Consider the following 27,200-nt stretch of genomic DNA (forward strand, 5'->3'; position numbering starts at 1 on the left):
TGCTAAGTTTTCTTCCCCACTACTTGTGACATCATTCCAATTCCTAACCCATACATAAGAAACTTGTCATACTATCTGATCTATTCAAAGCTTTGACCAAGTTGGTGCATTAGCTGATCCCTCACCTAAACTATTTTGGATACCACTTGAATCACCAAATATTGGTCAACACTTGGGCAATTCCCTTTTTCTTTAATGGGGACGTAGGAGGCATTGGAACAAAGATGATGCACAATGCAACATATAGATGAGCTGGAAGAGTGCTTAAACCTTTTCATCAGCTAATGATTTATGCTGATGCAAGTTCAAAGATCCATCTATATATAGATCTAAATTGCTTTCTTGATCATTTATATTATATATATATATATATATATATATATATATATATATATATATATATATATATATATATATATATATATATATATATATATATATATATATATATATATATATATATATATATGTTAGTTTGGCAAGTCCCATAGTCCCACATCGGGAAAATCAGACTTGTTGTCTCGTCTTGGAACTATAAATAAGGGCCTAAGCTTTGATGTTAGACACACCACGAGAAGTACCACAGACACCACAAGAAGTACAGCAGGCATCACAAGAAAACCTGCTTATGGTTTGAAGTCTTCTTGTTTAGGAAGCTGAAAGTGTTTTATGGCCTAGGAACATTTCCTAAGGCATTTGTAAGTGTCCCTCTTTTATAGTAGTAATTTGCTCCTCTTTCTTCCGTGGATGTAGGTCAAAGTCAATTGACCGAACCACGTATATCTGATGTTCTGGTGTTCTGTTGTTCTTGTCGCTTTATTCTTTCCGCTTTATTGTCTTTGTTGTGTTGCCAAAATTACCTTGTGGTAAATATCCTGGGGCTAGCTCTAACAAACTGGTATCAGAGCCTGGTTCTGGGATCTTTTGGCAACAATGACAATATCAAAGATCGTTGTCGAGAAATTCAACAGAAATGTCAACTTCGGCATGTGGCAACTCAAGATGGAGGCCATTCTGGTTCAAGACGGAGTTGATTTGGCACTTTAGGGTGCTGAGAACATTCCAGATGGTACGTCAAAGGAAGATCTTGCGGGTATGGATAAGAAGGCCCGATCCAGCATCATTCTAAACCTCTCTGACGAGGTTTTACGGGAGGTAGCTACGGAGACTACGGCTAAGAGCATGTGGGACAAGCTTAAAGCTTTGTACATGAAGAGGACAGTGGAGAATCGTCTCTACTTGAAGCAGAGTCTGTATATGCTTCGGATGGTTGAAGGTACATCTATACTCTCGCATCTTGATAAGTTTGATTCTTTGGTTATGGATTTGGAGAATATAGATGCAAAAATTGATGATGAGGATAAGGCTTTGTTACTCTTGTGTTCTCTTCCCCAATCTTTTAAGCATTTCCGTGATACTTTGATTTATGGAAAAGAAACAGTTTCGTATCAGGAAATTAAATCTGCACTAAAATCTAAGGAGCAAATAGACAGAGATATCACTGGGGAAAGTAGAGGAAATCAGGCTGAGGGTCTGGTTGTCAGGGATAAAATGGATAAAAGAGAATTTGACAGTAGTAGATCTAAATCTAGATCTAAATCCAGACATAGAAATTTGGAATACAGATATTGTCATAAAATGAGGCACATTAAATCTGATTGCTTTAAATTGAAAAATAAATTAAAGCAAAAGGAAAAATTTGTTGAGAAAACTATTGAGTCCGCTGAAGCTAGTGTAGCATCTGATGAGAATTTTGGAAATATTTTCTTTGCTATTGATGACAGGACAAAGTCTAAAAATGAATAGATTTTAGATTCGGGTTGTTCTTATCACATGTGTCCCAATAGGGATTTGTTTTCCACATATGAATCTTGTAATGGTGGAATTGTTTTGATGGGCAATAATGCCGCATGTGATGTTGTTGGTAGAGGAACAATCCGAATTAAAATGCATGATGGTATTGTGAGGACGCTCACTAATGTTAGACATGTTCCTGATTTGAAAAAGAATCTCATCTCTTTAGGCACCCTAGAGGCCCTTGGGTGTAAATACACAGCTGAAGGTGGAGTTATGAAAGTTTCTAGAAGTGCTCTTATTGTTATGAAAGCTTGTAGGTCTGGTAGCTTGTATATTCTGCAGGGAACTACTGTCACAGATTCAGTTGCAGTCTCGTCATCATCATTGTCTGATTCTGATATCACCAAATTATGGCATATGCGGTTGGGTCATATGAGAGATATTCGACCACCACAAAGGTATGCAAATTCGGTTGCATATGCTTTGTCTGTTGCAAAAGAGACAAGTGAAGTTGGTGAGCCTACTACCTATTCAGATGCAGTTTCTTTTGATAATTCCGTTAAGTGGTTGATTGCTGAGGGAAAGGTCCTTGTTCAGAAAATTTATACGAAGGACAATCCAGTTGATATGCTTACGAAGCATGTTCCGGTTTACAAGTTCAAGCAGTGCTTGGACTTGGTTGGTGTTCATTGTTAGTGATTGCCCGTTGGGGCTTTTGTGAAGAAGGTGGAGCAAGTTTTGTTGGGACATGCCAAGGTGGAGATTTGTTAGTTTGGCAAGTCCCATAGTCCCACATCGGGAAAATCAGACTTGTTGTCTCGTCTTGGAACTATAAATAAGGGCCTGAGCTTTGATGTTAGACACACCACGAGAAGTACCACAGACACCACAAGAAGTACAGCAGGCATCACAAGAAAACCCGCTTATGGTTTGAAGTCTTCTTGTTTAGGAAGCTGAAGGTGTTTTATGGCCTAGGAACATTTCCTAAGGCATTTGTAAGTGTCCCTCTTTTATAGTAGTAATTTGCTCCTCTTTCTTCCGTGGATGTAGGTCAAAGTCAATTGACCGAACCACGTATATCTGGTGTTCTGGTGTTCTGTTGTTCTTGTCGCTTTATTCTTTCCGCTTTATTGTCTTTGTTGTGTTGCCAAAATTACCTTGTGGTAAATATCCTGGGGCTAGCTCTAACAATATATATATATAATCTGGAATAGCAATGAGCTTCCTTTGGTTGTTGAATGCGAGCGTACAATGAACATGGCAATGCTCGACAATTAATCGGTTGCATCGATGGAAGGGCTTGCTGTTGCATTTAGAACTTGATGCACTTACATGTGGCTGTATACAGAGAAACCATTGAGGATCAAACAAGTCGATACGACTATTGCAGCAACAAAATTAAAATTTATATCACTGAATAGAAATTAACCAGAGATAAAATGATATTCTTAATACATTACAAAATAGATTAATACTTTAAAATCATAACTCTTAGGTATTTGACTACTATTATATACTAATCCAATCACTAATCTTTGATGATACATTATCATTACAATTGAATGATTGAAGTGAAATAAATGACAATGATTTGAGTGACTTTTTTTTCTTTTATTCATTCAAAAATTGGATAAATGGTTGGGTCAAGTAAACAATGGTAATTCATAGTAGCTTTCTTTGATTGTGAATAAATCGTTTGACACGATATGATATCCTTAATAGCAATTAACTTGGGAAAAGTTATGTCTTTAATATATTGCAATAGAGATCAATGCTCCAAAATCAACATTATTGAGTATTTGATTGCTTCTGTTAGCCACTGATTCAATCATCAATCTTTTATGATAAAATTTTGATTTAATTGAATGATTCAGACATATTAATGAAGTCAAGTAAACGATAATGATTTAAGTGACTTTTCTTTTTTTTATTTAAGAATAGGACAAATTACTGGGTCAAGTAAATGATGGTGATTCGTATTAGTTTTCTTTGGTTGCATTTGGTGAATGGATTGTTTGACACCACACGATATCCTGAATACATTGCAATAGAGATTATCACTAACCTTTGATGATAAATTCTCGACTCAATTGAATGATTCAACACATTAGTGAAGTCAAGTAAATGACAATGATTTGAATGACTTTTCTTTGTTTCCTTCAATCATGAATTAGACAAATCGTTGCGTCAAGTAAATGACAATGATTTGAGTGACTTTTCTTTGTTTCCTTCAATCATGAATTAGACAAATCGTTGCATCAAGTAAACGATAGCGATTGAAAGCAATTTTCTTTGGTTGCCTTCATGGATTGTTTGACACAACATGATGTCCTTAATAGCAATTAACACGAGATAAGTTGATGTCCTCAATACATTGAAATAGAGATTAATGCTCCAAAATTAACACTCTTAAGTATTTGATTACTTCTTTTAGCCACTGATTCAATAACTAACTTAATTTTGATTATAAATTCTCCAATTCAACACATGAAGTAAATGACAATGATTTGAGTGATTTTTTTTTTATTTTCTAAATTTAAGAATTAGACAAATCGTTAAGTCAAGTAAACGATATCGATTAAGAGTAGCTTTCTTTCATTATCTTCGACGAAATGATTGTTTGAAATGACACCGATTGTAGATGAAAGGTCTACATAATTTTTAGCTAATACAAATAAGAAGCCAGACATGCCATCTTGAATGTACATTGTGTCTGGAAGATATCTTAGACAAGTATAATTAATATAGAATAGTATAATTTATATCAGTTGGAGTTAATTAATACATCTCTTAAACAAGAACAATACCATCTTCAATAGTATATCAATAATTAATACTTATTATTATAAATAATAAGTCATCTCCAACATGGTATTGTCTAGTAGAAATCCATTCATTCAAAAGATAAGTATATGTCATCTTCATAATAAAAAAAATGAAAAAACACATAGGAGTAATTAAGTGCACCTCTATAACTATGGACAATTATTACTTTCCTATTGTTTGGTAATAGGAAAATGGATATATTTATACACATCTGTTGGGATTGAACGTGATTGAAGATAAGTTCATCAGCCTACCTCCTCTGGTTAACGATTGATGCTGATGTAAGATGTCGAAACAATCGCTCCATGCATAATTTTCAACAATATGTATGACATTTCAAATATTTATCATAAATCGTGGTAAATTTCTCAATTTCTTTGGAATTCTTTTTTTTATTAAAAGAAAGATAACTTTCATTGAATCAGAAAAAGGAAGCAGAAGGGTTGAAAGGTATGCCTAAGGCTTCGTGCTTATAACATTGTGAGAACCCAAAGTTTCTACCAAAAATAAAAAATATTAATTGGTGTACTTTGCAATTTAAGAATCATGGTACATAGATGAGATCAAAAGAGTGCTATTTTGCCATAAATTTCATGCTACACTGACGAGGGCTTTTTACTTCCACCACCAATCTCCAATCATACTGTTTGGATGTCTGCTTATATATGTGGTCAAGCTCGGTTAGTGATACTGTCTGATGTATAATAAATACATCATATCTCCAATGGTTTGACTGACTGGTAGTAGATTAGGATTATGATCAGGAATGCGACACCAGTGGTGGAAATTAAGCTATGGAAAAGCCTCCACCATATGTGAGTTCCCAATTTGTTTTGGACATTGACTTGCTTCCACGTTGCTTGACTTTGACTAGTGACAATTTTGTTGGACACATCTTCGTGTGAAGCGTTCAGCCTCATCCAGGAGTTCCCTCCTGACAACTTTCTCCTCTAACAGGGCACTCACGGCAAATATGAGCTTATATACACATATGAGAGCTGCCGGCTTTAGGGGTAGAGCTCACCGTTAAACATGGGCGGGAGAACCCCTCTTGTTGTCCTCACCTTTTCTCTTGCTGTTCTGAGCATTGAGCTTGGGATTTCTCATGGCTGCCGAGAGACGGAGAGGAAAGCCCTCATCGACTTCAAGCGTGGACTTCATGATCCTTCCAATCGTCTCTCTTCCTGGGTCGGGGAGGACTGTTGTGCGTGGGAAGGAGTTGGCTGCAGCAACATCTCTGGTCATGTTATCAAGCTGGATCTTCGAAATAGACGTCTGACGTATCCAATTGAGTACTGCACTCATCCGGAGGTGTACGACATATTGGATGATGATCCAGGATGCAAATGGGCAGTGCGTGGTGACATAACTCCATCACTGCGTTCTCTCCAACAACTTAATCGCCTGGACCTCAGCGGCAACTATTTTATGCATAAACCTATCCCAAAGTTCTTGGGAGCTTTCAGAAGACTAACATATCTTAACCTCTCAGGTGCAGGCTTCGTGGGTAGAGTACCTGACCAGCTCGGAAATCTATCCACTTTGCAGCACCTCGACCTTTCTTATAACTGCTATTGGGATGATGACGGTGAAGGCTTCTTCTGCTTGTACCTTGAGAACACGAGATGGATCTCTATGCTCACTTCCCTTCGGCATCTTAACATGACTCGTGTCCGTTTTACAAATGCGACCAACTGGTTACAAGATTTGAACGTGTTGCCACATGTTCAAGAGATTGAATTAAGAGGTTGTGACTTATGGACCTTTCCACGTTCGCTGTCTCATGCCAACTTCACATCTCTCACCACTCTTGATTTACGAGGTAATGATATAAACTCCACCATACCAGATTGGGTGTTCAATATTACTAGCCTCGAGTTCCTTTATCTTGGTGGGAATGACCTATCTGGATTCTTTCCTAATTCTGTTACGAAGTTGACATCTCTCAAGGCACTCGACTTGTCTTGGAGTGTGTTCCAAGATGGCTTCATGCAGGTAGCTCCTATATCCAACCTCTGCAAGCTCCAAATTCTCTACCTGAGCCATGTGCCTATCAAAGATGTGCTTGCCAATCTAGAAATGGTTTTCTCTGGATGTCTCAGGCATAGCATGGAGGAATTGGACCTCAGCGGCACCCAGCTGAGTGGTTCCTTTCCGGATTGGCTAGGGAACATCAAGAATCTCAAATCTCTTGATCTTTCTTTCAACTCCCTCTGTGGATCAGTGCCTGCATCTATCGGGAATCTATCATTGCTGCAACATTTAGTTTTATATTCTAATGATTTGAATGGGACGATTTCGGAAGGCATCGGACAACTGAAGAGCCTTGTCTATTTGGATCTCAGTCGTAACTCGTTGAGCATATCGGAGGTCCAATTGGGTAATATATCAAGTTTAAGGTATTTGGACATTTCGAACAACTACGACTCGAGAAAAAGTGGTGATTGGATCCCGCCCTTTTCAGTTTCATGCTCTTTATATAACATTTTTTTTAAATAGCCTATTTTCCGAAATGGCTCCAAACTTACAAATCTTTTCATGAATTATATTTTCACATGCAGGAGTGGGAGCAATAGACATGATTCTCGATGGGCTTCCTTCTAGTCTCGAGTATTTGGATGTTTCTTATAACTCTCTCCACGGATCATTGCCTACATCTATTGGAAACCTCTCTATGCTGCAATCTTTGTTTCTACGTTCCAGTTACCTTAATGGGATGCTGCCGGAAGGAATCAAACAGTTGAAGGGCCTCGTCCAATTGGATCTTTACAATAACTCGTTGAGCTTATCGGAGGACGGCCTCGCTAATCTACCAAGTTTGAAATATTTGGACATTTCATATAACTCTATACACTTGAACAAAAGCGATGACTGGATCCCTCCCTTTCAGCTGGACGCACTTTATATGCAATTCTGCCAAATACTACCTATACCCCATTTTCCGAAATGGCTCCAAACACAAACCACTCTTGGTGAATTAGATTTATCAAATACAGGTATGAAAGAAGCGATTCCCAATTGGCTTCCATCCAGTCTCGAGTATTTGGATCTCTCCAATAATATGATTGGTGGTGATGTACCATATTATTTTTCAAATCTAACTGTGTTGGATCTCAGCAATAACTCGTTATCAGGATATCTTCCTCCAAAAATATCAATTATGATGTCAAATCTGAAATATTTGTTTCTCTCCGACAATAAGATTATGGGTGGCATCCCCTTCTCTTATTGTCGAATCAAGTCTTTGGTAGTGCTTCGACTTTCTAAAAATAATTTGTCAGGGGAGCTTCCTAATTGCTGGAAAAATTCCTCAAGTTTACTTATATTGGACTTATCAATCAACAAATTACAAGGAGGACTTCCCGACTCCCTTAGCAATTTACAAAATCTACAGTCACTACATCTGAACTACAATAATTTTATGGGACAAATCCCTCTTTCTTTCAGAAATTTTACCGGATTGGTTACTCTTGATCTGGCTCACAACAAATTCATCGGCAATATACCAAATTGGATTGGAGAAAGCCTACCATACTTAAGGACTCTCAACTTACGCTCGAATGCCTTTACTGGCAGCATTCCTCAGTTATCTCATCTTACATCTCTTCAGATAGTCGATCTCTCGAATAATCATCTTTCAGGAATACTACCAAGCAGCTTTGGTAATTTTACTGCGTTGAAAGGCTCTCCTTCAAAGGGTTTGTACTTTCATAATTTTGACTATGAGGATTACATGTGGCTCTTCACAAAAGGAAGTGAACTCGAATACAACACCATGCTACTTTCAATCGACACAGTCATTGATCTCTCCAACAATGGTTTGTCCGGTTGCATCCCTAGAGAGTTGGGAAATTTGCATCGTCTGCGAAGCTTAAATCTATCTGGGAATTACCTAACAGGGGAGATACCAAGCAACATTGACGGAATGCAACAGCTAGAAATCCTCGACCTCTCAAGAAACAATCTCTCGGGTATAATTCCTTCGACCTTGGCAGATTTAAATTTCTTAAATGATTTGAACTTGTCATATAATAATCTCTCGGGTAAAATCCCTACTGGGAGCCAATTGCAAACTTTAAATGATCCATCTGCCTATGCTGGTAATCCAAATCTTTGTGGCCCTCCTCTCCCCAAAAATTGTACGGTGAATATAGCGAAGACTGATGGAGAAGAGCAAAATGAAGATTCTTCTGAGAGCAGAATGGAAACACTATGGTTATATACAAGCATTACCCTAGGATTTATTACTGGATTTTGGGCGATTTGTGGAAGCCTTTTGTTACGACGGATATGGAGGATCGCGTACTTCCGTGCCATTGATAACATGTTTGACAAGCTATACGTGGAGATGGTAGTGACCGTGGCAAAATACAAAAGGAAGCTTTGATGACTCTGTTGTTAGAGGGGGTCGATATGACTCATCCTACTGAAGCAATAGCACTGGCATTGGTATCGATCACGTTCATGGTTTGCATGTCTTTTCATAACACACCATCATGATTTTAATTTTTCCTTGTTGTGCATGCTATACTGAATCTGTTATATGATATGTTGATGTTTGTCTACGTAGTTGTTTGTCAAAACTTTAGGTCATCAAAATACGAGTCCTCTGCCTATGGTTTATGAGTTGTTATTTGTTTCATGCAGCAGTGGTTATGGTGTTCATATCTATGCTTGTAAGGTGATTCATAATCTAATTAACAAATTCTAACTCTGTTGTTTGAGGGGGTCGACATGACTCATCCAACTTAAGCAATAGTAATAATATTAGCATCATGTAATACGCTCATGGCTTGCATGTTATGTCACAAATCATTAGAGTTTTAGCTTGACAGCATCCAGGAAAACCATGTAAACCGTAGCATGGGTTTCATTGGACTTATTATTGACACTAACAAGAAGTAAATTACATTATCATGATATTAAATTATAAGATGGGTCATTGGAGTAGACTCAGAGGAAACAAGAAGCTCATCTCCACATGGAGACACCTCACAAATGTTTAATTATAGAACCACTTTGTTCCTGCTACATTACATTAATTCTAGGGTGCTCATCATAATACATATACGTATCTATCTATCTATCTATCTATCTATCTATCTATCTATATATTACATAATATAAAAGAGTAGGAAGAAATAAAGATTTATTATTTCGAGGGTGAAGTGTATCGAGACATGTTCCACATTGGCGGACATCATGTGATTGCGCAAGGTGTTGACAAAAGCTTAGATCTAAGCAATCTACATTTCTTGATATTATCCCATTAGTTTTAGCAAACAAAAAATGTTATGAAAAGTTTTTTTTTTTCCTTGAAGTACAGAAATACATGTAAAATATCACAACATCACTAAAGAACTCAACCTCAGATTATCTCACATTATAAATTGACAAGAGTAACATGGACACCAAATCAATCAAACAATTCAATAGGAAATATTCTGTTTGGCTTTAGACAAACCTTACACACACATTGTTCTTTGTATCTATTGCTACCTAAAGGAGGCACACTCACTGAACATCATATGGTCTTCTTCACCCTAAACAATTATATACGTATATTATACATAAGTGGTTTATTGGACCATCGATTATTGTTTTGGTTAATGGCTTCATTAGTAATGTCTTAATTGATAATACAATGGGCCTTTCTAGGTTTAAATTTGCCTAATTGAATCCTTGTACGTTTAAATTAGAATTTCGAAAAGATATGCAAAAATACTATGAACATTCTTATTCTCAGGGAAGAGTTATTAATAATTGAGTTTCTACATCTCTATTTCACCGGTCATGAATGATTGAAGCTTTTGGATTTTGCTATATTAAGGGATTGATAGGAAAAGATACATGTCTTTAATCAAAACTTTGACACAGGTGTACCAATTTGATTAAAAAATTAAAAATTAATTTACTGATTTTACTATGTCAGCGGGAATTAGAATATAATATATTCTTTAGATCATGAAATATCGTTCTCCTACCCATTTACCATTAGTACCTGGGTATATCCACCCCTAAGTCATATATATGGCAGATTATATTTGTTGTTTTACCCATAAGCTTGTTCTGTTATGGTCTCGTTATGGGTTGCCTTCATTGAGAATAACCACCACGATGATGATACTATTGCACCATCTTCGTTTTGCTTTGTCATGACAATAACTCCCATTGCAATGACCACCTCCATAGTAATGACCCCCTTGATGATAACTTTCGAGACTCCTAGGACCTCCACTCCCTTGTTCATGTCTCCATCGGAGGAATTGAGAGAGAAAGGTCTTAAGGGCAATGCGATCTTAGTGTATATTGACAATAATGACAAACATAAGATGAAGATGATAAACGAGATGGATGAGAGCATGGAGCTTCCTCGACAAGGTAACGTGACCTTAGATGTACTACGATAATGAAAAATAAGAGTGAGGACGAGGGTAAGAGCAAGGCGACGGACAAAGACAGGCACAAAGCTATTGTTAGGAGAAAGAGGTGGAGGGAGGTGGGACAAGAAAATCTCATCTTTTAAAAAATAATAAATATTTTATAAAAAAAAAAAGTAAATACTTTATAATTATAATACTAATAATTTTGCCCGACTTTTAATCGTGGTCTCGGCGTCTCCACAGGCCCAAACAACAACGCTTCGTTTCTTCGTAACTATTCTTTTTCCTACTACTTTGGAGGAAGAAGCGGCGATCTCGAGTTCGGGGAGCTGAGCTGCCGCATCTCAGGGACGCCACGGAAACTAAGGCGGTTGCCCGTGAAAGAGGAAGGAAGAGCCAATATGTCGGAGGATCGACTGGCTTTAACTACGGCGACGTCACTGCGTCCCATTTGCATTAGAAGTGTTCAAGGTTTGGAGGGAAACAATGTGATGACACTGAACTGCTTGATCGCTACATGCATCATATATTATCGTATCAACCACACCGAATCAACTCAGAGAGGGCAGACCAGGCAAGCTTTTCCAATGGTTTGGTGGCATGGATCCCGCGACCGGTCGCGGTTTGGAAGCCACCTGTTCCTCTCTCTCTCTCTCAACACAAAACCACCCACCCCATCAATGTTGTACCTTCCACCACTTCTTTATACACCAACCTTCTCCTTCTCCCTTCAGAAACCGATCCCCTAACCCCCCCTCTCTGCCCATCTGTCACTACATCCTTGCAGAATTCGAGCTCATGGGCTCCTCTTCCTTTTCCTCCTCCTCCTCCTCCTCTGATGGATCTTTAAGCACGGTCGAAATCCAAGCAGGTTTCTCTGGCTGTTCCCCCTACGTACCTTCACCTCCACCCTCTTGCTACGGAAGCGCCATGTTGGGATCCGTGTCGTCTTTGAGGCCGAGAAGTCTGTTCTTCGATGGCTTGGACGACGAAGAAGACGACGAGCCCCGCCACTTCCTGGACTCCTGCGCCCTCTGCAGGAAGCCCCTCGCCCGCAACCGCGATATCTTCATGTACAGGTTTAGCTCCCCCTGACCCAATCATTGAGTCACTTGGAAGACCCTGCGGTTGTATTGATGATAGTGGTGCATTGCAGAGGGGACATGCCGTTCTGCAGCGAGGAGTGCCGGAAGGAGCAGATCGAGATCGACGAAGCCAAGGAGAAGAGCTGGAAGCTGTCCATAAAGACCTCCAGCTCGAGGAAGGAACAGCAGCGGAAGATCGCCGCCGCCGGCGGTGCCAAGTCTGAGAAGATCCACGTCAGAGCCGGCACTGTGGTGGCTGGGTGATCACAACGATGCATCAGAAGCTATAGTCGTTGTGCGAAGCTAAAGTCCAGGAAGAGCAAGAGAAGAGGAAGCTCTAATGCTTGTAAAGGATGATGAGTTGAGGTTTTTATGCCGTCAATTTTTGTCTGGGTCTGAAGGAAGTTTTTCTTTGCTTTCCTACTGTTGTTGTTGTTGTTGTTACTGCTTGTATCTGATGCTTTGGCCTTCAAAGGGAGGAAAAGTAATATGAGGCTTCAATAATTTTTGTTCTGTTCATTTCACTTCCCAGTGGATTTGATGCCATATCAATGCGGATCTTAGGCGAAGAAATCTGAGGTGAGATTTGCGGTTGAGAAGTCCAGATTTCGACAGAGAATCTAACTGCAGGGATCAGGGATACCAGAAGTATCTTCCCTTTACTGGCCAGCTCAGCTTGAATTTGATCAACTGGATTCTATTGAGTTGTAGATTTTAGTTTCGACTTGAACCAAGTAAAGAAGACAGCGTTCAAATACAAAAGATGATCCGAGTCACTATGTGTTCATTGATCATCCGCAGCTCTATACCTTCTCTGCATCTAACTCCAAAATATGCCTTCCTATAACCGATCAAGAAGCTTCTTTCATTCAGAATGAATTTGATCCATCGCACCTCCGATGTATGTGTTCGTCGTTTAGCTTAGCATTGTGCATAACATAACCTGACAAATCACCATACTTACGCAATAAGGGCCAAACACAAAGCACATCTCGTGATCTGAAGATATCCATAAAGTTGACAAGGTTCCGCATACAACCAATTGATCTCTAGCCTGCACAGCCGGACACACAACAACTCTCTACACAGACCGAAACATAATCCACCAGTTCCGCATTGTGATGAACAGTCATCACATTGGCGTCTTACATAGCGCAAGCAAAAAGGCAAAAGAAATCTGAAATCTGAGTCGTCTATCAGTTATCTTCGACAACTGAAAGTATCTCACAGTGAGGTCAGTTGAAGCATAGCAGTGGAAAGAGAAAAGAGGGAAGACAAAGAACACAATATGCTGCATGGATGAAGCTTGGAAGTTTCTTATTGATGCTCGCTTCTGGACATCCGCTAATTGTCCAAAGCAGACACTGGTAATTCTTCAAAGACTTATTTGTCCAAATTTGAAGCGTGTTTCACACAATGTGGTTTCGTATGTCATCACCATTGTCAGGGATGCGATTTTGAACAGCTTTTACTGCAGCGACCCTAGCTGCATTGGCCGACTTATTTGCTGCAGCAACAGCCCTGTTCACCCTGTCATCAACCCTAGGCACATCATAGGCTTTTTCTGCTGCTCTTCGAGCTTCCTGAGGATGCAAGCGAATCAACACATGTAAATCTTACCTGTATGGATGGACAATAGGTCCAATCTTTGTTGCTAGAGGAAAATTGAGCTCAGATATTGTTTGCTGGAAAGAAATAAAACCCATTTACCTGGACTGCATTCAAAACTTTTGAATGGTTTACAGCAACTGGCGATGCGAGATTAATGCTCTGCGTGCTCAAAGTATCAAGGACACCATTTTGCCAGTGACCTGACTGTGTCTCCCCATTTCGGAATGTGTACATTCCCAAGCCCTGTCTCCTGCCCTCATGCCAGGCACCTTCATATCTATGCCCATTTGCAAAACGATACACCCCAAATCCATGCATCTTGTCTGCAAAGTATTCCCCAGCATACGTGTCTCCATTCCTTCAAAAGGTTAGTGCAAAATCAATCCCACAATTTGGTAAAGAATGAGACACTAGATGGTAGATAACAATGATTAGGCGCACATCACAGATAATATTATTTGTAAATGTGTTTGTACTACAATGGTCTGTCCGGGTGCAGCAGGAAAGATGACAATAGTTTTATGCAGTTACTAACTGAACAAAGGAAGCATAAAAAGGAATTGGAGGCCAGTTGATTTTGACCACAACTTACAGCTGCCCATATTCGACAAATAAATATCGAAACACAAGAATAAGAAGATCACTACATAAGCAAATAAGCACAAGAACAACCTTTTAAATATCTCAACAACTCCAAAGAGCCAGGACATAACAAATTTGTAAATCATTAAGATAGACATAATAATTACAGTATTACAAGTCGAAAGCTTACATGCCAGAGTATACAACATATGCAATTACATAAAGATGCTTTATTTACATTATATTGTAGGAATTTCAAAAGTAAAATTAATATTAATTGGCAAATGTGATATCAGCATATCTATAAGGCAAAATAGGTTTGTCTTGCTGGAATCACAAGTCAAGCAGCTGAGATGAATTACTGCTAGGCAGAAAGTAAAAGATATGTATACTTTAGAAGCCAGGAAACATCAAGACTTGTTCAAGCAAAAAATAGTAAAATAAAAACTAAAGGCCAACACTAAGTCAGCCTGCAAATAATACGACTGCGAAAGATACCAATTAAACCATGGAGGTCTGCCTTATAGGAAAGGCTAATAAGAACCCTAGGTGTCACGTAACACTCTAGAAAACATTGGTAAGTATATCCAAACAAAGACCTTAGGGGTGTGAATGGGGGAAATCATGAAATCAGGGTTGGTAAGCATTGACTTGAATATATAAATAGAATAATGTAGGAATGCTAATTTTAGCTCCAGCATTTTGGACAACAATGGTGCAACAGTGCTTACACAAGTCACAAGACTAAAAGTTTACTTGGGTCATTATGCTCTTCCAATGCAATTTCTTTGCTTCTACATGGTCACAAGAAATAAAAGAACAAATTTGGGTCATGATTGTAATTTTTTGTAAATGAAATAAAAATTAAAGAGAAAAATTACAGCTGTAACCAAAAGGTTATACAAAAGATAGGAAATAATTTTATCAGATCCTACTGAGATTACTTGAGACCAACCTAGTCTTTCATCATCATACGCATCTATGCCAGAACAACTTTCCTATTATCTTGAGACATTGAATGTGCTAGGAAAAAAGGTAGAGTACAATTTGTGGAAATTAGGAGAAAGATCTCATAAAGACATTCAAACAATATATGGAAACAAATCAATGTAGTAACCAATTAATGAAAATAAATCAATGTATCATCACATGTTCCCCACTTTGCACAACCAGAGAAGCAACCAAGAAAGGGAAGTGACAAACAAAGGCATCCAGATATAACTGCGAATGTAAAATCCACATCCAATAACGTCATGTAGGTTGGTCATATGATTAGACCATTATCAACATAACTAAGGAATCGTCAATTCTGCAAATGGCAATTTGCAAAAACAAATGAAGCAATAATCAAACCGAACATAGTCACCAACCAGTCTGAAGAACAGAAACCCAAATGAAATTTATCACGCTAAAGTTCAGGGATTACAAGACATGTAAACAACAAAAACTAAGGGTTCACTGCCAATTCTGTCCAAGTTATAGAAGAAGGATAGAGCATCATATGAAGTAACCGAGTGAAGTAAAGCAGAGAGGCAAATCCATTTACATTTCATTACACCATTTAACTACATGATGTCTAAATTTGTGAAGAATCACTATAAGATAATGTGTATCTTTAAACCATCAAATCCATGCAATCCAACATAAGTATAAATTCCACAATGAAGATAAAATAAATTTCAGCATAAATAATAGATAATAAAAAACTCAGAACAGATATCCTCAAGCTTGCACCTGAAATGGTAGTGGCCAAGCCCATGCTTCACCCCCCACTTGAACTCCCCAACATATCGGCTTGCATCCTCGCATGTATGCACCCCGCATCCATGGCTCTGCCCGTTCGACCACTCCCCTGCATACACATCACCCGTGTAGAACCTATACACCCCGAACCCATGCCGGAGTCCCTGCCTGTATTGGCCCCTGTATCGGCTCCCTCGGGCCCAGGTCTCCACCCCATACCCATCGTACTTCCCGTCGACCCAATCGCCCTCGAACCTGCCGCTCATATAGTAATAGTACACCCCGCTCCCTGAGCACTTGCCCCGATGGAACTCGCCCTCGAAGATATCCCCATTGCTGTAGACCTGAACGTCAGACCCCGAGGCCGGGCGGCGGTCGACCTTGGGCTTGTCGGGGGAGGAGGAGCTGCCAATGGACCAGAGGACGGGGCTCGTGCGGCGTGGGAGGTGGTGGCGTGGCAGGAGGAGGGCGGAGGAGCGGGAGAAGAGGAGACGGAAGGAAGGAAGGGGCAGGGCGTTGAGTGAGACGCAGAGGACGAGGAGGAGGACGGATGAGAAGGCGACCGCGGAGAAGAAGTCGAGGAGGAAGGAGCGATCGGGGGCGGCGTCGCCGGAGGACGTGATGAGGAGGTAGAGGGAGGGGAAGGAGAGGAGGAGGAAGAGACGGAGGCGGAGGTGGAGCCGGCGGAGGATGTGGCGGGCCGCGGAGCGGGCGGCAGCGGCGGAGGGGGCGAGGCGCCGGCGGACTGGGGCGGGGGAGGTCGCGATGGCGGAGGGCGAGGGCTCGGCGGCGCCGGGAGGGTTCATAATGGGCCGCTTGTGGGGGACGGAGAGGCCATGGGGGGAATCGAGATTAGGGTTAGGGTTGGGGGCGGAAGGGTGGAAGAGAGGGAGGAGAGGAGGAGGACGCGGATGGAAACCGGAAGAGGAAGAGGGAGCGTGGGTTTCCTTTCCGATCTCGGATTCCGATCTCTTATGATGCATTTATCGAGAGATAGGCGGTGACCGGTGCGGTAGCTGCGACTGCTGCCTCATCACACGGAGGGAGAGAGAGAGAGGAGAAAAGAGTTCCTTGTCTCTCTTCACTTTTCTCCTTATTGCAACCAAATATGAAGGAAAGGAAGAGAAGGGAGGGCGAGGATGTGTGATGGTGTCAACGTGAGAATGGTCATCGGTCATCCAAGCATTTTTTATGTGAGCATTTTGTCAGACAGCTTCATGATTGAATGATGCGACTCTCCATCCATTTTCTCTCTCTCTCTCTCTCTCTCTCTCTCTCTCTCTCTCTCTCTCTCTCTTTTCTCCCCTCTTTTCTAATTTTCTTATTTTATTTTCCTTTTATTTCAATTCTACTTGATTTGTAGTGAGACCTTTGAGTTCTTCCCAAATTGAAGTCTGTGCTTTGTGCTTGGCTTGTAAAATCACTGCTAGTACCTAAATTAGCAATTGCAAGGCCGGCCTTAGAGTTTGCAGCAAGCAAGTGCTCATGTCCTTTTCTTGGCCCACCCTATGTTGTTATTCATGGATAAATAACTAATAAGGTAAGTCCAGATTTAAGCCACGGCTCCATATGCAGGTAAAGCCATTGCATCTTCTCATCAGGAGGACATGGGGGATCGGATAACCACAGGCCAACAAGAATATGATGAGGCCTTAGTACTCAAGAAATAATAGGATGCAGTAATCATGATTGTGCATACGAAGAACTCCAATCCTATCCATTTCTTTTAGCATTCAGTATTGTTTCATTAATATAGTCACAAAAACTAATTGTTGAAGATGATAATCTTCAACAAGAGGAGGTATGTTTCATGGAGAGAAAATCTTCTCCTTTCTCATGTCAATGAGAGAGAACAGAAGTTTCTCCTTCTCTCGTATAAATGAGAAGACCCTCCTTGTGGTCAATTGAGGAAACAGGGAGAATAAGTCTACTGAAGAAGAGCCATGGAAAACGCAAGAGCACTTCTCTCCTCACCTTCCTGTACTGATCCATGACCCGTTGCTGATTAGCTTCTGTCCAACATCAATTATTTATTATTTATTATTTCATTGTTGATCTCACTGGTATTCATATGTAAACTGAGAAACATTTTATGAGACAGCTAAGATGGTTGTCATTTTCTATTGGCATGTATATTGTTTAAACCTAGCTGATCTAATACTGTCCCACTCTATGTTTGCAAAGTCGTCCATGGTCCTCTTGTTTTCACTTGATAAAGCTGTTCTTTTATGACATAAGTAATTTCTTTGTTTGTAAGGAAAATATAGATCTAGTATTTACTGAGAAAATTTTTCCCAATAAGATGAAAAATATCTAGGGCTGGCATTCATTGCAAAGAAACAAGCATTATGATGGAGGATGTCAGATAAATTAATGTCATGCTCTCGTTGACAAAACGAAGGCAATCATGCCAAACAAGCCTGACCTGTAAATCATCCCCTTCTTACAACAGTATCCTATTTTGAGGGTTCTGTTGCTGTGAGCCAAATGTCTTGGCCCTGCCTCCATGTTTACACCATTAGGTCCTTCAATGAAAGGAGAACAAACAATCAGGAACATTGAAATTAGGATATACCATCACCCAAATCCATGCTTTTGTCCCCTTTTGGTGAGATCTACTATAAAACCTTTGGATATCCAATGATAGAAGGAAAAACATAAGAGTTTGAAGGCTTTATGACCTTAATATACTTCCCAAAGTATAAAAATCATATGAGCTGACCAATAACTGCAGAACTGTTTCCACGTAAAGCACTCTAGAAAAGAGATGCATTAAGCATACATCAATAAAAGCAAAGAACTTCATTTCCAGATGATATGGGTGCAACGCATACATCTGGACGCACAGAAATCTTCAAAATCATTATTGTCGATGTCATGTAAGTAATCCATCTAGATATTAAATCTTTCACCAAATTATTGTTGAAAACCAAAAGATAGAGAAAAAAAAAGGGGCAAAAGCCACTAACCTGGCAAAATGAAGCATGGAAATTAATAATCAACCATGAAAAGTTACACTTGCTCAGTAATTATAAGATTAATATAAAAAACAACTTGCAAAATAGGACAACTCATTATAGATTCTTTTTTCTCAATAATTAAAGCAGCTTGACACTTGCTGCATTATGATAACACCTCCAGAAGCAACAGAATTCTGTTCATCCGGTGGCTCAACCTCCATTGTCATGGTTTGTGAACTTTAAAGCCAAACACCCTGGGAACATACTGTTGTGATGGCTTTTGTGGCTTGAGGTGCCCGTACGTCATCAAAAACAAGTGAGGAAATGTTGTCCCAAAGTAGGCTCCATCAATATCTAAGCATGGTCAAGCAAATAGCGATAGACAGAAATTAGGTATCCATGCAGCAAGAGTAAATCCTTTTCTTAATCAAGTAAATATGAAATAACTTTGTTAGGTTTGGGACAGTGCACAAACTGCTTGAGCAGAACTTAGATGCACATGATTAGCATTGCCGCAGAAATATAATTCATGTGTCGTTAAACTAGATAGTGCTTTGGCAAAATAGTGTTCCAAGACCAAGACCAAAAACACATAATAGATTGCAGACAGGCACGAATCATGTTGGAAAAGCAGCTTATCAAAACGCATCTACTATTTAAGAATTTTTTCATAAGTCAATCATCCTATTGAAGAATAACTAGAGGGAAAAAGGATACTGCCTTGGTACTTTGATCGTGGATAGTATATATCTTCACATTTGGGACAATATATTTTCACAGTACTTGATCGAGGAATATCTGATTGCCCAACAGGAAGACAGGGCTGGCCACTACAGTACACTCGAGGACACCTTCCAAAGTCATAGTTCTTGAATTTCTCAAGCTACAGAACATGTCAGTACAAAATGTCATTGATGAGCAATTCAGAAATGAAAAAAACAGAGAGGATAAGATTTTACCATTGCAGCCATCCCTCGACTGGTCAATATGTATCGAACATGAATCAAACCATACAGCATCTCTGCTGCTGATTCAACTAACTCATTTTGTTCCTCAGTGAACATGTCTCCTGCCCAATTGAAAAACCCATTAAGATTTCCCAACTTCCATGTCCCACACAAGAAATACAAAGTATTGATTTTATCAGCCAATAAAAAAATTGCATAGAGTTCAATGCAAAGAGCAAGCTATAAAAGATTTTGTTCTCATATATACAACTTTCAGCACCCTTTTCTTTTCTTGTCTTTTTTTTAGCCTCCAAAGATCATCGATTACACCATTCTTTCACATATATGTCTATCACGGGAGTGCAGTAGTTTGTGGCACAAAGAATGCCAAATGCAAAGTAAATTAGAGGCTTCTCTGGAATTCCTTCTACTCAACAAATTTGGAGATCAATGAGTGTCATTTTTTGGCTTGGAGGCTGACCACTGCATGCCTTGCATCATCCCTCAACCTCACCCACAGCCAATCTCCTACAAGTGGAACCTCATTGTCAATCTCCCAAAGAAGAAACCCATCATTAACCTAGATATAATGTCGATTTGCATATGGTACTCCTGAACAAGTTAATTTTGTAGCCATCGTCTCTACTGCTAAATCCATATGGGTACGAGTACCTAAAACTAGCAACTCTTTTGGACTTGAGAGAATCAGAATCCTACTGCTCTTGCAGTCAGGATACATCTCCTTTGCCACTATGCCTTACTACTCTGTTTTGACGTTTGATGCATGATTGTATGAATTGTGTTCATGTAAGCTATGGTTTTTTTTTTTTACCCCAAGAAAAATCTCAAAGTTCACCATAAATAAAAGGAAAAAAAAGGGAGAAGAACAGACTGACATAATATCCTCAATTTCATTTCTACAAAAAAAATGAAAAAAAAACATAAAATATGTGAAGAGGAGGGAGGTTAGTTTTGTCAGATAACTTGCTGATCATCCATCATTCAGTGTTTCAAAACTTAACCTAGGTAATCATGACAAAAAGTTACTAATCATCTATCATTTAGTTAGGGTTTTAACACACAGCCTCTCCTTTCTAATACAATTGAGTCTCTCAATACTTTCATAACCTATATATTCATCACCTGTTTATACTTTCATTATCATAAACTATATATCCATCACCTGTTTACATTTGTAGTCCTTGATATTATTTAAATAGTCTAGACACCAGAAGTTCATGAGCCCTCCACTTCTCTCTCTCTCAAATTATCTGCAGTGGGTTTACATCAACAGGTAGTCATCTTTGATCATATGATTTGACTGATTGATTGATAGCAAGTAAAGAATGGGTAAGAAATTTCTAAAGCAGATTATGTGACAGAAATTTATGGAGGTTTAATAACTTAACCACTCATTTGTAACATGATCAAAATTTTCAATACTTTCAAAATATTCAAATATAATATACTACTTAAACTTGTTTCCAATTTTGGTCGTTTGTATTCTTTCTTTAGTCTGGAGACCAGTGACTATAACTTTTTTATATCTTCCAAATTGTCTGCTTCTTAGACCTACAACAGAAACAGTTTGAAAGTTTCCAAAGTATATCAAGTGAAAATAGGGTGAAGAACTGAAGACAGGATCAGATGGCTCCATGATGGAAGGATCCAGCTAACTTGAAAGAAAATATATGCTTCTTAAGAATGCAGTGCCATGGCAATCCAATAAAGGATCAGGATCATAGGCTAGCTATGTTGATGATGGAGGTTTTGTAGTTGCCACACAAGCATGATTTTGTCTTGCTAAATTCCGTGTACAACTGTACATGATATATTCTCTCTTGTTTCTTCTCTGAAATATTACTTTTGTAAATAAGTTTTAATTCTTCAAATAATTATATTACCTCTTTTGGCTTCTGCAAAAAAGGAGCCAGAAATTATCTATTATTAGCATATATCATGATTGAAATGAAGTATTCAACTAAAGAGCAAAATTTCATGAACCTCAAAATAGCTCTTGGAGATGTCTATGCACCACAAAATTATGAAGTCTCAGCTGGAGCTAAAAATGTGAGTAGAATTGGCAAAACACATGCAACAGTGCTTTATCATGATAACCCAAGAAACCAAAATTCACTAACAGCAAAAGTTACTAAAGATGAATAAACAGTGTAAAAGACAATCACGGGTTAATTACAGATTACCCCTTGTAATTAGTTATCTTTAGCATCCCAATCCTTACATTTTCAAAGATTACATTGAGATCCCTATATCTAAAAAACTAAAACATTTAATCTCGTTTCTCCTCGTGCCGTCGACTCTACTGACGAAAATACTGCACATGCTCAGTGGTAAAACCTACGGTATTTTCGTCAACAGAGTCGATGGCGTGAAAAAAAACGGGATTAAAAAACTTTCATAAATATAGAGATCTCATTATAACTTTTGAAAGTATAAGGACAGAAATGCTAAAGGTAACTAATTATATGAGTAATCTGTAATTAGCCCATATAATCACATACACACAAAGCGCTTAATCAAAATGCATTAGATAGTTGTCTATTAGAAACAATCGAAATAGAAGATATCTAAAGTACAGGTAATTAGTGTTTAAAGAAATCATCGTACACAAACACATTTGTCCTTAACATTATGGTATTCTTTGAAAAAAAGAAAGAAGTGTCCCGATAAAGGATATTTGCTGTCTTAAAAAGAAATAAAAATATTGTTAGCATACTGTTCCATAATACTATGTGCAGAGCCTAGTAAAGCTATCTGAACTCCTCAAGCTTGTTCACTACTTGTTTGTTAGCAAGAATTTATGTTTAAAAGGATATGTTAATATCCAAGAATTCCAAAAAATAGAAACGATGTTTATACTTAAGATGATTGTACATGTTTCCTTTCTGAACTTTCTCCTAAACTTGTGTGCTAAAACTCTAAAGAACTTAGGATATGGAGGCTTAATAAACCAATAAAAAAAAGGAAACATGAACTTTAACACTGCAGATAATACTCAACAATAAAGAAAATGATGACCAGCCTAACTACTGTAATTTCCTAGAGAAGTGATCCATAACTACCCAAAGAACAGAAAATAATTAGGATTCAAAATATTGAAACTATCAATTGTGCATTAACTATCTGTAATAAGAGTAAAATAAAATGGTATCCAATTAGGCAAGTCCCAGTGAACATAAAGGTAATCATGCTTACCATTAGAAGACTCAACATCCAGAATCAGATCGAGAGCATAATCATAATATGGGACTTGACTGCTTAGCCCGCATAGGTTAAAATCATCTTGTATGTACTCTTCATCAACTTCGCAGAAAAACTCGTTCCCCCTTAGGTTACAGAACCATGAAATCCAAGATGTATCTTCCATGTCAGAACCACTAACATCTGACTCTTCACTATCTGTTTCTGATTCTTCTGTATCACCCGATATAGCAAAAGTTAAAAAGGCCTATTCGCACCAATATGCCAAAAATCATACAAGAATAATAAACATTAGTAAGAAAAAAAGATGATGAAACCTAGAATCATGCTAAATTAACATTAGATAAAATGAAACTGGTATATGCAAGGAGAAAGAAGGGGAGGAGTATTGAATATATGGAAGCATCAGTACATCCACATACAATAAGACAATCATCATAACTAAATTGAGAGGTCAACTAAGTCTATTCGAGATGTTTAAGGAAATGATGGAGACATCCAAGAATGCAGAACTCGTGCTGCTATTGAGGAACAGTAACACATCTGCGCACCAACTCCAGCTCACTGATCTTGACATACTTAGCATCAATTTCCTGTACTTACATGTCTTCTTCATTGTAAAATTAAATTCAGATCTATCACTGCCTATCAAAACCAAAACAGAAGTTAGATTATTGACAAGATATATAGTACTATTTCAGCCTTAATACAATGACCTGCTCATATGACAACTATCTTACATTGTACAAATAATTCAAGCCACCTAGGTAAATTTAAATATCATGCAATTTGATAACAGATCAGAAACAAAAAGTTAATCTTGAGAACCAAACAAGTTCCCTAGTGAATTCAAGATTAGGGAAGCAATTGGTTACACAATCCACTCCTTTTCTTCTTCCTTTCAAATAAAGAGAAAACACCCATTGACTACGAAGTTTGTAAAGCTGAATATGGCTACCCAACAAGCTGAAGAAACATCCAATAATATTCCTAAGAGTCTCATAAAATTCAGCACACCAGATGTTCCAGTCGGGATTAATTCCAGAAATGCAGTGGTAAAATCTATACAAATAATTAGCAATGTGTATTGTGCCAATCAATGGATTGACTGTGAAGCTCACACTAAGGGATAATCGGCAAACATCTTGGTGAGCTACAAAAAATGTCCCTTCATAAGAGAATGGCATAGACGAAGAAGGCAAAGGTGAAATCTACAATCAAATTTTAGCTGTGAAATGCATGAAAAATCCAGAAACTAATGTCTTCATCATGAAAAAAATGCATGACTGACTTTTCAACCTGCAGAGAGAGCTCCATAACAAACCTAAATCAGGAATATAGGGATCCTGGGATATGAACTACCTCAAAAACTCAAGATAGGTTCCATGTAACCTGTTCATGAAGTAAAATCACGACAGACTTCTTAGGGACATCTACTCCATGTACCAAAAATTGATTGTCACCTGCTCATCAGAATGGACTACTAGATTACGTTTCCACTTATCATATTTACTGAACCGACCTTTTATGTTACCCTTCTTTTTCTTCTGTTTTGGAGGGAGAATGGTACTATATGTGCAATTTATCTTTCCCAAACACAAACCTTATATTTGAATTGCATACGTGGTTATAATAAGAAATTTACGAACCAAAACAGATCTTGAGATAAAAGAAAAACATAATCAAGACGAGAAATCCATATACGAAAGGTCTTTTAGGTCACTATTTGTCGTCCACAGCAACAAAACAAATCCCTAAATAGAAACAAAAAAAAAAAATAAAGAATAAAGGGACAATGAAATTTCACCATCTGAGCATTTGTTCTTGGACAAGGACCGGTGCTCAGGCTGCTTCCCGGAGGAGGTGGACGGCACCGACAGCCTATCCTTCTCCTTGCTGTTCAAACCCCTCGAAGCCGATGGCGGAGACTTCTCCATATGCTTGTCGAGGGCATCGTTGATCCGCTTCCGATCAACGGCTCCAATCTCCACCTTCGACCCGCTCCCTCCCCTCTCTCTATACATATCTCCCTCCTCTCTCCGATCCACTCTACCGTCTCCCCCGAACCTAGCTCGAAACAGATTCACCGCGCCTTTCCGCAAAGGAACCAAACGGAAACCCTGAAATCCAGAATAATCGCCAAATCTGGGGCCAAAGGAACCTCGATTTCAAGAATAACGACAACGAATTCGGCGTAGGAACCAGGATCTGAAGAAAAATTACTGTGGTCTATTCCCCTCCGAGGGGAGAAGAGAGAGAGGAAGGAGCGCGCTCGCTTCTTTGGGATCGAAGAGCGAGCGAGGAAGAAGGATGGCAAAGAGGTAGAAATGTAATTATAAGGACTCGTCGGCGGTCAGGATTCGCGAACTCGATTGATTCCATCTTGCCCGTTCACCCGTGAGGGGTAGAAATGTAAACATAGGACACGTTGGCATTTAGGATTCCGGAACCCGATAGATCGCATCTCGACCGTTCGTAAGAGTGTGATTAAAAGAGGGGACAAGAAAGGTTGCGGACGTCATTGGTAAGGATTCCTGAACGTGATTGATTGCATCTTGAACGTTCGCCTATGGCGCTTCTCATATCGTCGTTTCCCTCCGAGGAAAGACGTACGTGCTTTTGCGCTGATTGTACATGTACAATTTCTACGTCTTTACATTTAAGATAACAGTATTTGCAACCCTTTTTATAATTTATAATTTTAATTTAATTTATTTTTTTTAAAATATTTTTTAAGTCATTTTTAAATAAACGAAAATACCATTCTTTCTCTCTCCTACTCCTTTTCAGTATTTTATTTTTTTCTCTTATCCTTTTCTCTCTTTCTCCCTATAAAAACATCAATGGGGCAACTAACGGGATCACACGGCATCAAACGAGGTCAACTTTAGTCATACCTAAGATAAACACTGAAGAATTATCAAACAAGCATTAATAATGTCATCAACAATGAATAGAGTGATATCACAGGGGATGAAAAGCGATCTCTATAATGAATATAATGAATATGATATCGATAATAATAATGTATGTAATGACGATATTGGTAGAGAATAATATTAGCAACAAGGATAAAATAAAAAATATTAGAGAATAAAAAATAAAAATAATAATACTATGTTGGTTATATAATAAAATAATATTTTATTATTTTTTAAAAAATCTATAGCAAAAAGGATAGTTAATAACAAACTTCTACATTTATCATTTATCATAGTTACATGCCCATAAGATGAGCATTTTATCAAAATAAACTTTTACTGTTATGCTTATCTTATCCCTCCTCTCGCCTCCATTTTTCTTATCCTCGAGAAGGCAACAGACGACAAAGAATGATCAACAACATGAAAGGATGGGGAGGAAGAGAAGAAAGTGAAAGGAGGAAGAGAATATGAGATAACTAGCAAGATCGCTTGTGATGAGAGCAGAGGCTACAATGATTGGGGGCAATTGGTGGAGGGCAAAGGGTCATTTTCATCACAAAAAAGATGCCTACAGTTAAAAATCAATTGGATGAGCTATATTGAGTAAATACTCAATAATATTTTTTTAAATAAAATACCATATGGATTGAGCTTAATTTGAAGATAAAATGTCATCAATTTTGAATTGATAATAAGAAATAAACTCCTTGCGAATTAAAAATTATAATCTTTTTATTATTTAAAATTATATTTTTAAAAATTAATATTTTTAAACTATCTCTTTACGTATACTCTCATCTTCCTTCTCCTCCTTTCTGTCTCCCCCTCTTCGACCTCATATTTATATCCTTCTTTCTTTCTTCTTATTCTTTCTATTCTTCTTTGCAAGGATATTAAGACAATAATGATGATGATGAAATTAGAGGTTATGCAGAAGAAAAAAAAGAAAGTAATATTAAGACAGTAAATAATAAAATAAAAATATTATATTAAAAAAGAGATTATCACTAAAAAAGGGTTATCAATAATAAAATAATAAAGAGAGGGTTGTAAAAAGTAAGTTGGTTTACAATTGTACGAAGGATTTATCCTTAAAAACGTTTTAAGATTGGGAATTTGC

At 38.3% G+C, this 27,200-nt stretch overlaps 4 protein-coding genes across 5 annotated transcripts; 2 read left to right on the top strand and 2 right to left on the bottom strand.

Annotated features, from left to right (window-relative positions):
• Positions 1 to 5,560: 5,560 nt before the first annotated feature.
• LOC103976341 (receptor-like protein EIX2) lies at positions 5,561 to 9,288 on the top strand. Its single transcript, XM_065109579.1, has 2 exons — positions 5,561 to 7,063; positions 7,185 to 9,288. The coding sequence occupies exons 1-2, from the start codon at positions 5,656 to 5,658 to the stop codon at positions 9,008 to 9,010; spliced, it is 3,234 nt and encodes a 1,077-aa protein (XP_064965651.1). The 5' UTR covers positions 5,561 to 5,655; the 3' UTR covers positions 9,011 to 9,288.
• A 2,410-nt stretch (positions 9,289 to 11,698) lies between these two features.
• On the top strand, positions 11,699 to 12,610 carry LOC135612845 (FCS-Like Zinc finger 3-like). The gene is made up of 2 exons (XM_065109587.1): positions 11,699 to 12,085; positions 12,163 to 12,610. The coding sequence occupies exons 1-2, from the start codon at positions 11,805 to 11,807 to the stop codon at positions 12,353 to 12,355; spliced, it is 474 nt and encodes a 157-aa protein (XP_064965659.1). The 5' UTR covers positions 11,699 to 11,804; the 3' UTR covers positions 12,356 to 12,610.
• Positions 12,611 to 13,081: 471 nt separating this feature from the next.
• On the bottom strand, positions 13,082 to 17,190 carry LOC103975876 (phosphatidylinositol 4-phosphate 5-kinase 5). The gene is made up of 3 exons (XM_009390996.3): positions 16,019 to 17,190; positions 13,802 to 14,060; positions 13,082 to 13,674 (listed from the first exon to the last, which is right to left on the bottom strand). Exons 1-3 carry the CDS (start codon positions 17,008 to 17,010, stop codon positions 13,501 to 13,503), a joined length of 1,425 nt encoding a protein of 474 aa, XP_009389271.2. The 5' UTR covers positions 17,011 to 17,190; the 3' UTR covers positions 13,082 to 13,500.
• A 1,807-nt stretch (positions 17,191 to 18,997) lies between these two features.
• On the bottom strand, positions 18,998 to 25,466 carry LOC135603543 (putative casein kinase II subunit beta-4). Of its 2 annotated transcripts, none has more exons than XM_065094315.1 (5): positions 24,964 to 25,466; positions 23,151 to 23,366; positions 19,947 to 20,056; positions 19,705 to 19,870; positions 18,998 to 19,341 (listed from the first exon to the last, which is right to left on the bottom strand). In XM_065094315.1, the coding sequence occupies exons 1-5, from the start codon at positions 25,178 to 25,180 to the stop codon at positions 19,211 to 19,213; spliced, it is 840 nt and encodes a 279-aa protein (XP_064950387.1). In that variant the 5' UTR covers positions 25,181 to 25,466; the 3' UTR covers positions 18,998 to 19,210. The 2 variants fall into 2 exon arrangements, with proteins under 2 accessions (XP_064950387.1, XP_064950386.1); XM_065094314.1 differs by having other exon boundaries at positions 23,151 to 23,369; positions 24,964 to 25,465.
• Positions 25,467 to 27,200: the final 1,734 nt, after the last annotated feature.

Source organism: Musa acuminata, chromosome BXJ1-2 (assembly GCF_036884655.1).
Source record: "Musa acuminata AAA Group cultivar baxijiao chromosome BXJ1-2, Cavendish_Baxijiao_AAA, whole genome shotgun sequence".
NCBI classification, from domain to species: Eukaryota; Viridiplantae; Streptophyta; class Magnoliopsida; order Zingiberales; family Musaceae; genus Musa; species Musa acuminata.

What these genes read in the sequence shown, in the direction of transcription:
- LOC103976341 (XM_065109579.1), top strand. Translation starts at nt 5,656, where the DNA reads ATGGGCGGGAGAACCCCTCTTGTTGTCCTCACCTTTTCTCTTGCTGTT. An exon ending in CTACGACTCGAGAAAAAGTG is followed by an intron (nt 7,064 to 7,184) that starts GTGATTGGATCC and finishes TTTCACATGCAG; the next exon opens with GAGTGGGAGCAATAGACATG.
- LOC135612845 (XM_065109587.1), top strand. Translation starts at nt 11,805, where the DNA reads ATGGGCTCCTCTTCCTTTTCCTCCTCCTCCTCCTCCTCTGATGGATCT. An exon ending in CGCGATATCTTCATGTACAG is followed by an intron (nt 12,086 to 12,162) that starts GTTTAGCTCCCC and finishes GGTGCATTGCAG; the next exon opens with AGGGGACATGCCGTTCTGCA.
- LOC103975876 (XM_009390996.3), bottom strand. Translation starts at nt 17,010, where the DNA reads ATGCATCATAAGAGATCGGAATCCGAGATCGGAAAGGAAACCCACGCT. An exon ending in CTTGGCCACTACCATTTCAG is followed by an intron (nt 14,061 to 16,018) that starts GTGCAAGCTTGA and finishes AACCTTTTGAAG; the next exon opens with GAATGGAGACACGTATGCTG. An exon ending in AAGTTTTGAATGCAGTCCAG is followed by an intron (nt 13,675 to 13,801) that starts GTAAATGGGTTT and finishes TTGCATCCTCAG; the next exon opens with GAAGCTCGAAGAGCAGCAGA.
- LOC135603543 (XM_065094314.1), bottom strand. Translation starts at nt 25,180, where the DNA reads ATGTATAGAGAGAGGGGAGGGAGCGGGTCGAAGGTGGAGATTGGAGCC. An exon ending in GGATGTTGAGTCTTCTAATG is followed by an intron (nt 20,057 to 23,150) that starts GTAAGCATGATT and finishes TCAATTGGGCAG; the next exon opens with GAGACATGTTCACTGAGGAA. An exon ending in ACGATCAAAGTACCAAGGCA is followed by an intron (nt 19,342 to 19,704) that starts GTATCCTTTTTC and finishes GACCATGCTTAG; the next exon opens with ATATTGATGGAGCCTACTTT.